At 37.8% G+C, this 14,717-nt stretch overlaps 1 protein-coding gene across 15 annotated transcripts in view; it reads left to right on the top strand.

The window, feature by feature from the left end:
- Nucleotides 1-14,717, top strand: part of LOC129577158 (rap guanine nucleotide exchange factor 4) — a 50,483-nt gene that overhangs the window by 23,204 nt on the left and 12,562 nt on the right. For 11 of the 15 annotated variants that reach the window (XM_055463718.1, XM_055463724.1, XM_055463728.1 and 8 more), the window contains 6 exons: nt 5,486-5,632; nt 9,384-9,435; nt 11,693-11,871; nt 12,272-12,413; nt 12,886-13,069; nt 13,551-13,696. In XM_055463718.1, coding sequence (XP_055319693.1) covers nt 5,486-5,632; nt 9,384-9,435; nt 11,693-11,871; nt 12,272-12,413; nt 12,886-13,069; nt 13,551-13,696 — 850 coding nt within the window. Of the gene's footprint in view, nt 1-1,645; nt 2,476-5,485; nt 5,633-9,383; nt 9,436-11,667; nt 11,872-12,271; nt 12,414-12,885; nt 13,070-13,550; nt 13,697-14,717 lie in introns of those variants that run through there. The other 4 variants (XM_055463731.1, XM_055463730.1, XM_055463733.1 and 1 more) reach the window with 4 other exon arrangements.

Raw genomic sequence — 14,717 nt, forward strand, 5'->3', positions numbered from 1 at the left:
CGACGACAGCGGTATTTCGCGTTCTTTCGCTTCATTTACATTCATATAATGGATCTTTATCAAAACCTTCGAAATAAGCATTTTTGTTTACAATTCAATATTTCGTTTGCCCTTGCCCCCTGTCGTTCACCGTTACTCATCTCTCTCTCTCCCTCTCTCTCTCTCCCTCTCTCTAGCTCGCTCTTGTTCTCATCCAAACAGTTCATCTCGTGTCATACAAAAACCCAAAAAAACGGTTCTTCGGCGTCAAAAGCATTTTTCTTTCTCTCTCTCTCTCTCTCTCTCTCTCTTTCTCTCTCTCTCTCTCTCTCTCTCGATTCGAATTTCACATTTTTGCCAGTCGGTTGATTCATTTTTCCCGTTGAATATGAATTATGTGGATTCTAGTGTATAGATGTGTGTATGTGTGTTTGGTCTTCTGCGTTACGATTTTTCAGTCAGTTAACGGTGCTGATTGGACCCCGTGTACATATTGCCTCAAAGTTTCATGTATAAACAAATGCTTACGTTTGTACTTCTCATTAAAATTGGTAATCATGATGTTCGGGTAGACAATATTGTGTATGTTTTTTATCGGCCTTTTATCTTTATCTTCATCTTTATCGTCATCGTCGTCGTTGTTGTCGGCTTGTATCAATCTGCGCGCTCTTGCTATCTCTGCCCCTCTGTCTCCCTTTCTCTCTTTCTCCTGGGCGCCTTCGCTTGCTTATCATAATCGCAATGTATGAAATGACAAAAGATATTTGTGTTTTGGATGATCGTCTCTCATTCATTCCAGTTTGCGGTTTAGAGCGTTACACAATCTCTCCTTGTTCATCAGTAGAGCAAAGAAGAAGAAGAAACAGAATGAGCGCACGCGTAAGTGAATCAGTTCCTTTGGGCGCCATCCAGCTCATGGCATACTCTCATATTTAAACGATATTCATGCGGTTAAAAGAAACTTTGCATCCGCAAAATCGACTTTTACCAAAGTCATTTGCTGAGATAAGTGAATTTCAAGTGTTAAATACGGTTTGAATGTAAGAAGCATGCGTGTGTGCGCGATCCACAATTTACATATTCCGACCGATAGAGAGGTAGACCGACAAACGTGCGACGAGGCATTTGTTTTTTTTTGTCTACAGACGGCTAAAATACCAAAAAAAAGGCACTGATTTCTGGCTGGAATCGTATGTCGTCGGCTGATGATGTGACTTTTTCATTAAAAATCCACTGTAGAAAATGAAAACAAGAAACGAACGAACGAACGAACGCGTAAATGTTTATCTTAGTTTCAATGCATGCTGTCGCAATTTCAACAATTTCTTGCAAAAAAACATTGTCGACTTGTTCAAACGGTGTGTGTGTGTGTGTGTGTCTGTCTGACTGTTGAATGGGAAACCCGAGCTTTTTGCTCTATGAGAAATAAGTTATAAAGTGCAATTCGTTCGAGAAAGAGGGCAAAAATGGCTGGGTGGTCGAAATGAATCGTTGTGCGTGCACAAAATAAAGATGTTTCTAAAGAAATGAAATTATTCGTGTTTTGACCTTTATCCACTCGCGCTCGCTATCGGTGCAAAAACGCTCGTTCGCTCCATCTCTTCACCTTGTTCACCAGCAATAAACGACGCATAATCATATCGTTTTCTCTCGTATTCTGCTTAAGCATTTACTTTCGTTCCGTAATGTAAATAGAAAAGGATAAAACGAAATGAACAAGATCCAAAAATGCAATGTTCCTGCTTCTCGTTATTCAACTATTTAAGCCAAAGAACCGAGAAATATTCAAATAAACACCAATCGTTGCGTGCATCGCTTTGACAGAAACCTATATACATATAACAATCGAAAGAGAGTAAAGTGAAGTTCAAACGGAACAAAAAAAAACGACAACGAAAAACATAAACACACTAGTCTTGTTATCGCAAGAGCAAATCGAAAGCAGTGCGACTAAACAAATGAACAAACACGAACAAAAGATAAACGAAAACACAGACACGATATAGATGCATTTATCATTTATTATTGATATGTTCACATCAAAATACCTATCATTTGGCACAATCACACAAAATTCTACGGTGACAGACAGCCAATCACACCCAACTACTATTTGAATATCAGCAAATCTTAATTGTGTGTTTGACACACTGCTATAGCCTTTGCAGCACTCACCTTTTCCGAATCGATTTTCACCAGTTGAAATGTAAACAACAATCGAGCAAAAAACGCGAAACCAGAGAAGTGAAATGTATTCGTATGTGTATATATTATGAAAAAATAAAAAAAAAATTAAACGAAATACAAACCAAAGTGAATCGACGTTAAATAGATGTTTGTGGTGTATCGTCAGCAAGAGAGAGGGAGCAAACAGTGAAATTGAATCAAACACAGACAATTGCCGTGTTCTTGGCAAAACCACTTGAACATCATTATAGGATGTGGTCACAGCGCAAAGTGTACAATATAGAAAAAGTAACTCGACAAAATCAAAAGGTAAAAAACATGGACGTATAGTGTAGTTGCACTAAGAACTAAATATACAGAAGAATATAAACTAGAAGAAAAAATGAGACTCATATACACACACCCAGACTTGGAAATGAAAATCGTTTGCACTATGATATGCACATGTTGGGGACACGGGAATATACGAGCGTTCATTGAGCACAATTCAATTTAGATTATGGAATTCCGTTTCTCTTTCTCTTTTTCACTCTCATGCTCTATCACTCGCACACTTTCGTCGGTATGTTTCACGTTTTATTTATGTTTGGCGTTATTAAATTTTACTGAATTAGTTTTTTTTCCTGCCCCGTAGGTATGAATTATATGCACACATTCAATTCCACAAAGGACTCTCATTCGCTCGTTCACTCACACACACTCTCTCACGTTTCATACATATGCGCGCACCTGCGATATATTTACATTTTTAGTATATAAAGTTTGTTTCGCGATAAATGAGTTTTCCCGATTGGCTTCGCCAGCCACATTCATGTCGAAAAAGAATGAGTTATATGTTTGTTGATTGTATGTTGGCAAGTTCAAGTGAAACTCTAGCGTATGACATCACGACATGGAATTGTTGTACATATATACTTTCTCTCTCTCTCTCTCTCTCTCTCTCTCGTTCTATGTCTGTCTGTAGAGAAAAAAAATTAGTCAAACAGAACATGCCATCAAAACGCACCTTGTTGGAACATTTTATTTTTTTTTCTTTTTTTCACTTCAAATTATACTCTTTCCACTTAAAAGTTTCGAGCGAACGAGAAAAATTTAAAGAAGAATAAATAAATGGCACATCCAATGTGCAATATATCGTGAGACACGTTGTTGTCCTTAGGCTCTCACTATTTGCGACATGTCGCATAGATGCTTTCAACAATACGTGCTAGAAAAATGCATTTTCATTCGTCCACCGTCGTGGTGGTGGTGGCATTACGTTTTTCATAAATATGAATTCAATGACGACACCGAATGAGTGCATTCTTTGTGTCCGTTGTGCTGGCCGTACGCCCACATTACGCGCGCGGCGCACAAGCAAGGCTATCATCCGCAAATCGTTTAAATGGTTAGCACCACCGATATTCAATAGAATAAAATGACATTTAACTTGATTATTTGGCGTTAAGTCTCTTTAATTTCTCTCCCTCTCTCATTCTGGTCATTCTCGTTGCAATCACTTCATTGCATTTTTCATGATCGCATTCAATTACTCAAGTCTTAATGATGTTGAGCTTCTTTTTTGTCTGTTATCTGAATCAGACGTTATTTTTCATGTTTGCAAATTGATACTTTGTGCCCGCTGTTTGCCGCGTGCATCATCTGTGATTATATTTTTTTTTTTCATTTAAATTTCCAATCGATTTTCTCTCTCTCCTCATCCGTTTGTTTCTTTTCTTTTCATTGTCATTGTCATTGATCCAAAAGCACATTACACGTTCGTTATGGCGTCTCGTGTGTTGGTAACGACGATTTGTAATGCTTCGATGGATTTTTCAAATGATTTTTGTTCGTGTGTAGCGATGAACATCAAAAGTATTTATATGAGAAGAGGATTTTCATTTCAAAAGGAAGTCGACGCATTTTCGATGTCGACCTTTTTTTTTTAAAGGCAAAATGTCATTATCATTTCACTCGGTCACCCTCGGTTTGTTTTTTTTTTCTCTGGCAATATGTGCCACAAGCAAACATAAAAATTGACACTGTGAATGAAACAGATATTGTGCGTGCGTGTGTGTACAGATGTGAGATATTTGATGCAAGATACGCCAAGGAATAAGAGATTGAGCATTCACATGGCGATCCCCTCGAAAGCATTAAGTAAACAGTTGTGCAAAAAAAAGAACTGTGTGTGTGTCGTTGAAACGAAAAAATGACGCATTTACACTGTGTGTTTGTGTGCATGCATTTTGCAAAAGGTTCAACGAAAATTTCAACAAATGATTGAACATCAACACCTCACTTTCCATATAATCAGTTGGTTACACATGGCTCCCGAACCGTCGTCGTCGGCATTGGTTCGCTCGCCCATTCGTTTGCTTGCTGGCTTGATTGTCTGCTATCTATATGCTGTGTGACATATGTGTTATTCAATTCGATGTCAATCTATTTTTCGATTTCGCACATCTTCATCGCCAACCTACATGCAGCAATGCTTGCTTTGATATATGTGCGCACGATACACCTTCACATAGTAGAGAGAGAGAGAGAGAGAGAGAGAGAGAGAGAGAGAGAGAGAGAGAGAGAGAGAGAGAGAAAACATCAAATGGAAAACTCGAAACTAATTTCCGATCATTTTGTTGGTTTTACTTTGTTTGCTCGGTCGTTTGGTTGTCCATTTTTGGTCATAGTGCACCCGTCACCCTTCGTCTTTGCCTGCAAATCCACTGTACATTGGTCGATTGAACAGTTTTGTCAAAAGAATTCCATTAAATTCAAGCATTTGGTTAGACTATGATGCTTCAATGAAGAGTATTTTTATTGCAATGATTTTCGAAACATATTTTTTTCTCTATCGCTTCTCTTTGCGATGGAATTGGAGTTAAATGCGATCAAACTGCCAATTCAATCAACTGCTCTCAAATTCCCTGTCTCGAACATTTTTTCATTAGTTCCAAATTGCGACATTCCTTCCGAAGAACCCGAGATTTTTCCCATTTCGAATTACTACGGATTGAATTAGACGGATTTTTGAAATATTTTACTCTAAAAAAAACATAATCTCCATGAATTTTTCCGTAGAAAATAAGCATAATCTATTTTGGTGATTGGATTTTCAATGATAATAGCGCATTGTCCATTCATTTTGAGATCGAATAGTGGGGGTAAAGGGAAAGCAAGGACTCAATGTATTTGCAAAATTTGTTTTTCCATTTTGCTAAACTGTTTGTTTTTTCTCTCCATTGTTTCTATCCGGTTTTGCTGCTGCTGCTGCTACTGCTACTGCTGTCATTGGCCGCTCTTTACATGTTCATCGCACACACACACGCAACATACACAGAGCCCCGTTACACTATGCAATTTAGGCGTTGGAGCTACATTTGGTGAATCAATCCTGCACGACCTTCCACGTGATAGCACAGTTGTGACAAAAACCACCTGCGAATTATTACGTGTTGAACAACAAGATTTTCGTTTAATTTGGGAGGTAAGTGCGTGTGTCTATCATTTTGCTTGAAGTTTATATCGAATTTACAGAGGTCTGGTCTTATATGTTGTGCCGTGTTTTGCACGCATTTTTTTCTTGCTGGTTCTGGCTATTGCCTTCAAAAACACAGGCACACACAAGTGTGTTTTATTTCGCTCTAGGGATGCATACATAAAGTACAACAAGCACGTTTTTGGCCGCCACATACTTTTGTCTTTGTTCCGGCTGAAATGAACGGATTTTCCTTTCCATTCACGTTTCGAATATCAAACACAGCACACTCATTATCAAATTCCAGTGATCCTTTCAGTACTTTCATTGCCACACATTCTTGCGAGCTTTTTTTATGGGCTTTTCCCTTTTTCTCCCTCTTTCGCTCTCTCTCTCTCTCTCTCTCGCTCTCTCTTTCTCTTTGTATCTATCCATCTTTCTCCGCCCTCCCATTTCTCGACCAATTATAATTCCACGCATTCATCTGGTTCTTTTCAATAAACACTTTACGGATGATTCACTGGCATAAATAGTTGAAATTGACAGGAATGAAAAAGGAGGAATACGTGCATTCGATTTTGATGTTAAATTCAACACGAACCGCGATCATGCATTGATTTCAAATAGATCGTTCGGCGTTTTGGTATCGCTTTATCGGTCTAAGAAAAAGGCGTCATGAAGTTTTCTTTTTCCTTGTGGCGACTGTCAAAAAGAAGTTAAGAGCTCAAACACTGTCCTTTGCATTCATAATTGAATGAATCGATGGAATGAGAGCTTACAAACGGGCTGTTGATAACAACAACAAGATTCAAGAGGGAAAATCAAATCGCTAAACCGTGAACACACACACACATATGCACATAAAAAAAGCGATGCGCCCTGATATTCTAATTAACATTTTATATCCTTATTCAATAGCTGCAGCGTGTATGTAAGTATGACTTGAATACACTAATTGTGCTTAATTTCCTGTTCATAAGCTTTTATCGTTTGAAGCGAACACGGTAAATTCTGTGGAGTTGTGTCTTTATTTATGATTGAGATTTTACCGAACACACTTTCACACACACACAGAGAGAGAGAGAGAGTCTCTGAACACTCTCGTTTGCACAAAATTCACTTGAAAAATCTGGTGAACGCATAACATGCTAATGTAAATGTAATGTCGCATATTGCTCAAAGGTACAAGGTACAAGCATCCGTTATCTCACGCGAAATACATACGAATATATATTTTTATATCTATATAAACACTCATATATATCGATTTTCTTTTTTGTGTGTGCCGCGACGCTCTACACTAAGTCATCTTTGCTAACGTCGACGTCGACATCATCATCATCATCATCGTCGTCGTTGAGCACTTCGCGTACCTTAGCCCAAGTGTGTGCTGCTGCTGCTGCTGTTCCTCACTCTCGCATTCGTATATTCTTGCATTCATATAATTCTTTGTTTCACCATGAAAAATTTACGATTTATAAGAGTTAGACATGATACAAAACATGCTGTGAAAATATTCTCGCATTAATTCAATTTTACATATCCCGTCTTTCCTTGGCCGTTTTCTCTGCAGTGGCATCAGGCCTCATCATATCCACATTTTGTAAAGAGGAAAACCGTTCGCCATGTATACTTTTTTCTGTGTTTTGCCTCTCTTCATCGGAGGTTTTTTTTTATTTCTTCACCATCCATTTCAATCCACAAAAAAACTGTACTTTCGCAATCACAACACTTGAGATGGAATCTCGCAGAGAGAGAGAGAGAGAGAGAGAGAGAGAGAGAGTGCGATAATCTCTTTTCGAGCGATTTTGTTTCTTTTATCAATGTGTGTTTTCTTTTTTGTCTTGTTCGTTTGCCCCCCTTTTTATCCCTGCGTCCATTTGCCATTACCAACACAGAACACATATTGTGAAAGCAAAGCAACACGCACTAGAACAGAGAAAAAAAAATCAAACATATTCTGCTACTTATGCGTTTGCAATGAAAGTGTCTTCGTCGTCGTCATCATCATCGTCGCATTTTTTTTTCTGCTTCTCCATCTTTTTCTCCGTTCTAACTTTGATTTTATCGATATTCTTTGAGATTATTTTGTAAAAAATTGAGTCATCTAAATGCAATACGCGCATAATACAAAATTGTTTTGAAAACTTTGTATCTTTTGTATCCCCATTATTTGTGTTTTTCCCTCTCTCTCTCTCATACGCTCGCTGTGTGTCCCATTGACGATATAGCCGCATTACCATTTGTTTTCTTTCTGGTGTGGGTAGTGGAATCTTTGTCAGATTCTTGGCTTTGCTCGCATTGTATTGTTTTACAAAGCAGAAAATTTGATAGACTAGATAAACGTTTGCAACATTCATTTGTGTCGCTTGACTCGTCGTTGTTGAAGTCATCGCGGTTGTCACCCATGCCCAAGTGTATGTGTGAGCGCTTCTTGCCGAATGGCGACGACGATCAAACACTTGTTTTGTCTTTGCCGCTTCAACTTCAGTCGTTATTGTTGTTACCGCTGCTGCTGCTGCTGTTGTTCTTCTGGTTCTTTTTCTCCATCGTGTGTCTCTTCTATTTCACTTTAAATGCATTTAAACAACATGTTGACAAAACAACATGTGCGAATAACAGAAAATTTCTTTTTTATGTGCAACAATATTACAATTTTATGTACTACATTAACTACTTTTTTCATGTTAGTGAGTGTGTTATATTGTGTGTTACTTTGTGTTGGCTGGCTGACTGGCTGGTACAATAAAAGGGAAACCCCATAAACCGTTCAGTCGACATGTCGATGTGAAGTGATTGTCTGTTTGGCTTTTGCCAAAAAAATTCACACACACACACACACAGTAGATGTTTGGTTAATCTTTGCGTTTTCTAGCCTAAACCATCACATCCACTTAAGTAAACCCAACACAGAAAAAGAGTTTTGGCTACACACAAAATGATGAGTCTAAAGCCAAATCTGTAGTCTGAAAACTTTTCGAAAGGTAATCTTGATTTGAGCTAGAATTTGTTTGCTGTGTGAGAAAGAGAGGAAGAGCCAAACAGAAAAAAGAAAAAACGAAGAGAAAAATCGAAAGATTTATTTTGATTCTGTTTTCTTGATAATCAAAAAAGTACAAGCTTCGATTCATTCGGTTGAGCCCGAATAGAGAAAGAGAGCGTACGATAACATCGAAGGGAACCGAACAAAAAACAGTATATCGAAATCGATTCCATGCTCGAATTTCTTTTCTTTTTTCGTTCAAAACAAATTCCTTTTATTTGCTCGTTTCCTTTTTTTCTTTCTCACCCATAAGGGTTTCGTTTGCTCAATGCAACCGAACAACACGCTTTTGATAAATATTTACTTTGTGAAATTAGAATCGATTCACTCTCTCTCTCTCTCGTACACATATTCTCTATTGCACATTCTTTACAAAGTCGAAAGTATGTAGTATGCAGCTACAGCAATGATGCAATTCACACACCTCTCGTATCGCTGGTATATTTGCGCACTCTTGCACACTCAATAGTACAAGTTGATTTGATTGGGATATACTTATGTCTTGGAAAATGGAAAATCCTTGCGCTTAGGTGTTTGTATGCATCTGCTAAGAGTTGAATTTCGCTCGATTAAACGGTTTTTTTTTCGTTCTACTACATTTTATTTAACGAATGCCGTTTTTTGTTCTGTGCACAGTTCAACATCTATTCAATATTTACTCTTTTGACTGTAATTCTTTTTTCATTTTCTCTCTCTCTCTCCGTTTTCTATTTACAGAAAAATAAAGAATTAATGAACGACATTATCACCAACTGCAAACTGAAAAATGGTAAGCACTATTGCCCTCTAGCTAACCGCCTCACATTTTGCACCGGAAATGATTCTCACACACATACACATATACCACGTGACCGAAAAAGAGATGAAAAAAAACGCACGAATTACCAACTAGATCGAACAGAGAAAATAAAATTAAGGTCAAGCACATGTTGGAATTATAAGAGAGCTGCATGCAACAAAACAAAAGGAGTCCCTAAAGAGAAATTTTTTGATGAATCATATTGATGCACTTAAATGTGCACACGCTATCTTATTATTAGCTTTTCCTATTGCTTTTTAAATTTAATGAATTCCTTTGAAAATATCCATTCGATGTTATCAAATGGGCAATGCTTCAGTGGAGTAACACGTTTACTTGATGCATGAAAACAGCAGAAAATCTGCTCATTTACGAATTTCGAATGTTGAGGGTGAATGCGAACAACAACAACAATAACAAAAACCATTAATGTCTGAATCCATAAGCTGATTTGTGCGGTAATACGGATGAACAATTGGAAAAGACTTGAAATTCTTAGATGCTCAACTTCAATGCAAATATGATACGATAATAAGGACGTCGACAACGACAACAATGTGGAACTATTCCGAACACAAAACCGATTTAAAATTCATTGAGCATTAATACGGAAAACCGCATTTTTTTTATTGGCGCGTAAACGTTTTAATATATTCTCATAAATAAAATAATTTTTCAATAAAAAACAAAAAGAAGTTTGAGTAGAAAAAAAAACGCAGCATTATTATGCTAAATAGATGAAAAAGATGAGAATCTTTTAAACACATTTTGAAAGTTGTTCATTTCATTCATTTCGCGATCTACAACTTTCTAATAGAAAAAAGAATGAACACACACACACACAGAGGCGGCGGCATTCATGTAAATCGTTCATCTATTCCAAAAACGACTGAAAATAAATAATTTATTTGGTTCAATGTGCTATCTGGAGTTATTTATATTATGGTTTCTTTTATGACAAGAAATCGTTAAAATTTTTGATCTCCCGAAAATGCCGCCTTTCCCTTTATTCCATGATTCTTTTTTTTACTTTGTGTTTTTTGGTGTCGTGTTGTTGTTGTTTTCGATGATAAATTGTTGATGATTTTCTCACGACCTAATTCCAAAAGTCGTCAGTCATGTTTTACACGAATGTGCGCCGTACCTTATCGTTTCCGTATTCACATTCGCATTTCATATATGCAATAAATGGTGGCATATAATATACATTTGTGAAAATCACCATTACGAGGATACCTTTTCTCTTCTCTACCGACAATCAAATACGACACAGTTTGGTCACCAACAATGCATACGCCACACCAATGCCCATTGAATAGGAATGGGTCTGTTAATGATATGAACAACGATCCCACAGCAACCAAGAGACTATTTATATTTTTATTTCTCGATTCATTCGAAACATTCCAAACTGAAAAGAAAAATCCACATAGGGGACATTGTGTTTGGATTGTCATTATTTCGTGCACGCTACTGTTCTATCAATTCCAACGAAATTCAAATCATACGCAGAACACTTGTGGTGTCAGAACCACATACCTGACGTAATCATGCGTATGTGAATGACATGTTCGAAACCGTTTGCTGGTTTAAATATGTCATAACGGCTTTTTGGCATGTGTCCAGCTAACAGTACAAATTAGTTTGAATGAAGTCAGACGCACAAACGCATGCAGACTCGCTCTTGCACACCCGCACACCCGCACGCACGCACATACATTTTCGGGGAGGCAGCAATATTTCCATGAAAATTTCCATAATTCCTCTATTGATGGGGAGCACCATGGTGTTCGTTTATTTGAATACATTATCGGCCGTCATATGTACATTCTGACTGTGATCTCGACTAGCATCGCCGTCACCGTTACCACCACTGCCACCACCACCACCACACCGCAAGCCCATTGATAGCTTTGTTGAATATTTTTCTTTGTTATTATTCGGTTACGTAAATTTAATCTTGCGTTGTAATTGAAAACAATATTGGTTTAATGCAAATTTTCTGTTTGGCCGCAGTCGAACGGTTCTTTTCGTCATGCTGCTTTTATTTTGTCGCTCTTTTTTTTCTTCTATGTTTCATTTTTTTGCTGTTATCATCATTTTGGTGTTTGGGTTTTCTTTCTGAATGCTTGTTCTTCTGTTTTTTGCTTCAGTTTTATTTAAAAATTTATTGATCGATTTGTGAATTTGTGTGTGCACCAGTTTTATACATTTAAATGTTGTATAGGTTTTGGCCGTGGCATTACACCTGCGGCACAGTCACCGGTGCGTCGCGCCAACAGTCCCGACCATCCGAATCCAGCGTTGGCAATCACCGAAATTCCAAGCCCAGCGATAACACGAATCGGTTGGGCGCTACGTGTCCTATTACTGTCTGACAGCTCCAGCTGTCTCAAAGATCGGAAGGTAAGAGTGACTGGCATTAGATGAAAAAAAAAACCATTTTATCATAAAAGGAGCACAGAAAAAAACACACACTCATACACCATATTATAACAACTATGAAAATCGAAAGCGCATAACACACCGTTCTGGGTGGAAAAAAAGGAGAAGGGAAGGAAAGAGATAGGGAAAAAAACAAAAAACAAAAACAAAAAGAAAATAAAGATGATATCAACGGTTGTAATAGCGCTGCATAAATGGGCATCGCCAATGTGGCCAAGCGAGAGGCGCAACGAAAAATCAATACATAAAAATCCAATTTAGCTGTATCTAATGGTTTCACGCACCGTCGTCGATGAGTGAATATGCTGTCGCTCGTCCGTATAAAAACAATAACATAATGATTTGATGTGTTTTTTTATAGGTTTCAGGCAAATTGATTCGAAAATGTGCTTTGGGTACCGAACTTGTCGACTGGCTGATGAATTTATCGGTAATCGTACATACAAGAACACAGGCAGCTGGTATGTGGCAAGCAATACTCGAGGAAGGTGTTTTAAGTCACGGTCAGTAGCACATCTCTCTCTCTCTCTCTTTTCGCATTGTTTTTTCGTTGTTTATTGGTTTTTTTCCCTTTGTGCCGAAATGGACGGCTTCACATTATAACCAGGTCTTACCGTCATAGTCGTCAGCAAAGATTACCTTCTATTCGATACGACTTCAAGATTTATTACATTTATAATGAGATATAAAAACCGGAAAACACTAAACCGCAATGTGAATTGATTTTTCTTTTCATGAACTAAAAACGAATTACAGGAATAAATGATCTAATTTTAAGTAAAGAGGTTCTTAGCTTCGCTTCGATACGATACGATACGATACATTTATTATTGTTTCGTAGTGTCTTTTTTTGTCTTCAAACCAAATGAAAAAAAACACCATTTAATTTCCTGTTCGTTTCGTTTTCGATATAATTTTGGGTGGGGCGCGGGGAAAACAATCACGGCAAATCCAAAAACAAAACAACAAAAACAGTGAACAAAGAGCAACCGTTCAAAGATAAGTGTTTCCTGTATCGATTCAAAGTGGATGAGGAGGGTACAGGTTTGCAGCCAACATCAGACGAACAGACGGCGGCAAATGAACATGTACGCGAAGCGTTAGGCACTCTTTTGCATCGTGGCTCTGATGCTACATTGCGAATGATTTTACGAAAAACGTAAGTTATTTTTTTTTCCTCTAGCATAGACACACATATACGCACACTTTCAATGAACGAAAGTTAATTTTCCTTGCAAATACACTCTATTGTTGACCAAAAACACTTAGTGCCACTCTCAGCGCAATGCTGAGATTGCAAATACAGTTTATCCAAGACTTTGTTCGTTCATTTGGTTTTTGGTTTTTGGTTTGCTTTATAAGAAAATACAAGTCACACTTAAGGGGTTTTTTTTCGCTTTCCGCTCGCCTAAAACTGAAACAACATTACAATCTTGAGTCATGAATTTCTTGGGGCGATCGCACATATCAACGGAAAGAAGAAGAAAAGAACGATAACAAAAATATATAAAACTCTTTAGTAGTGGAATTTCCCTTTTCTAGTATGTCGATAATTAAATTTTCTCCATTTGTTCATTCGGCCGAGCGGCCGAAATTGCATTTTCACACACATTCACACACACATATACACACTCATACAGATCTCATGAGCGCACGCAAGAGGAACTCGAACTGGTATTTGAAGAGCTACTTCATATTGCAGCCTTATCACATCTATCAACATCAATAAAACGGGAATTGGCATCAATTATTGTGTTCGAGGCACATGCCAATGCGGGCACCATTCGTAAGTACACACTTGAACATTTTGAGTTAAACACAACACAGACGTTTAACACAATGTTTGTATATTATCGTTTTATTGCTGCCATTGCAAAAACGAATTATGATTCTTATTTCGGTCGGTTTGGTCGGTGCTTCTTTTTTTTTCTTCTTCTCTCGAGCACTTTTTGGCCAACGCCATGCAGACACGTACTTGCTCACTCGTTGTATATCTGCATCGCCAACCAGAGAAACGATGTACCGATTTGCGAAATAATCATATTGAATGTGGACAATTGACTCCACACCACATAATGCTTAAATGCCAATTTTCGACCAAACCGAGTGGTTCATGTTGCGTTATGCATAGCATACATATCAACGAACACATCAAACGCAATTGTATGGACGCAAATTCAGGCTGAAATTCTCTTCTACACAACTTTGCACGCACTTCTCAAAAGGAACGTGCAAAAATCGATAATTACTTATGGTTTTCCGTTTGTATATTACCATTATCTTTATTCGTATTTTCTCTCTCTCTCTCTCTCTCTTTCTCTCTCTCTCCTTCGCACACACACATTTCTCCACTCCATTGACGCGCTCGCGCGTCCATTCTTCTTATGTCAAAGTACACGTAATATGAATTTCAGTTTGGTTTGGCGTATTTCGTCACAAGTGTGGCGAACAACATTAAACAAACAACACAAACGCGCGCGCACACACAATCCGCAATTAAAGTGGATTGTTTCATGGAATTTAATTAACAAATAAATCGCATCATTTTCCTTGGACTTGAAGTGTTGTCGAAATTCAAAAGCGAAACTCTCAACCCGTAAAATGTTGTTTAAGAGACGCACAAAAAGAGACAGCGACCGATAAAGAGAGTGAATACGCAGCTATTTCTGCTAATGATTATGGTCGTTTTTCATCTCCGCAATTTTGCAATTACACTTTCACTTTGGTTTTTCGGTGCGGGTGGGTATGGTATGGTTTGGCTTGACTTGGCTTGGCTGCTGTTGCCTCTGCTCTATCTCAATCGACCG

The sequence above is a fragment of the Sitodiplosis mosellana genome, unplaced genomic scaffold (assembly GCF_009176505.1).
Source record: "Sitodiplosis mosellana isolate CC-2019 unplaced genomic scaffold, AAFC_SMos_1.0 Smas_scaffold_6197, whole genome shotgun sequence".
In the NCBI taxonomy this organism is placed as follows: domain Eukaryota; kingdom Metazoa; phylum Arthropoda; class Insecta; order Diptera; family Cecidomyiidae; genus Sitodiplosis; species Sitodiplosis mosellana.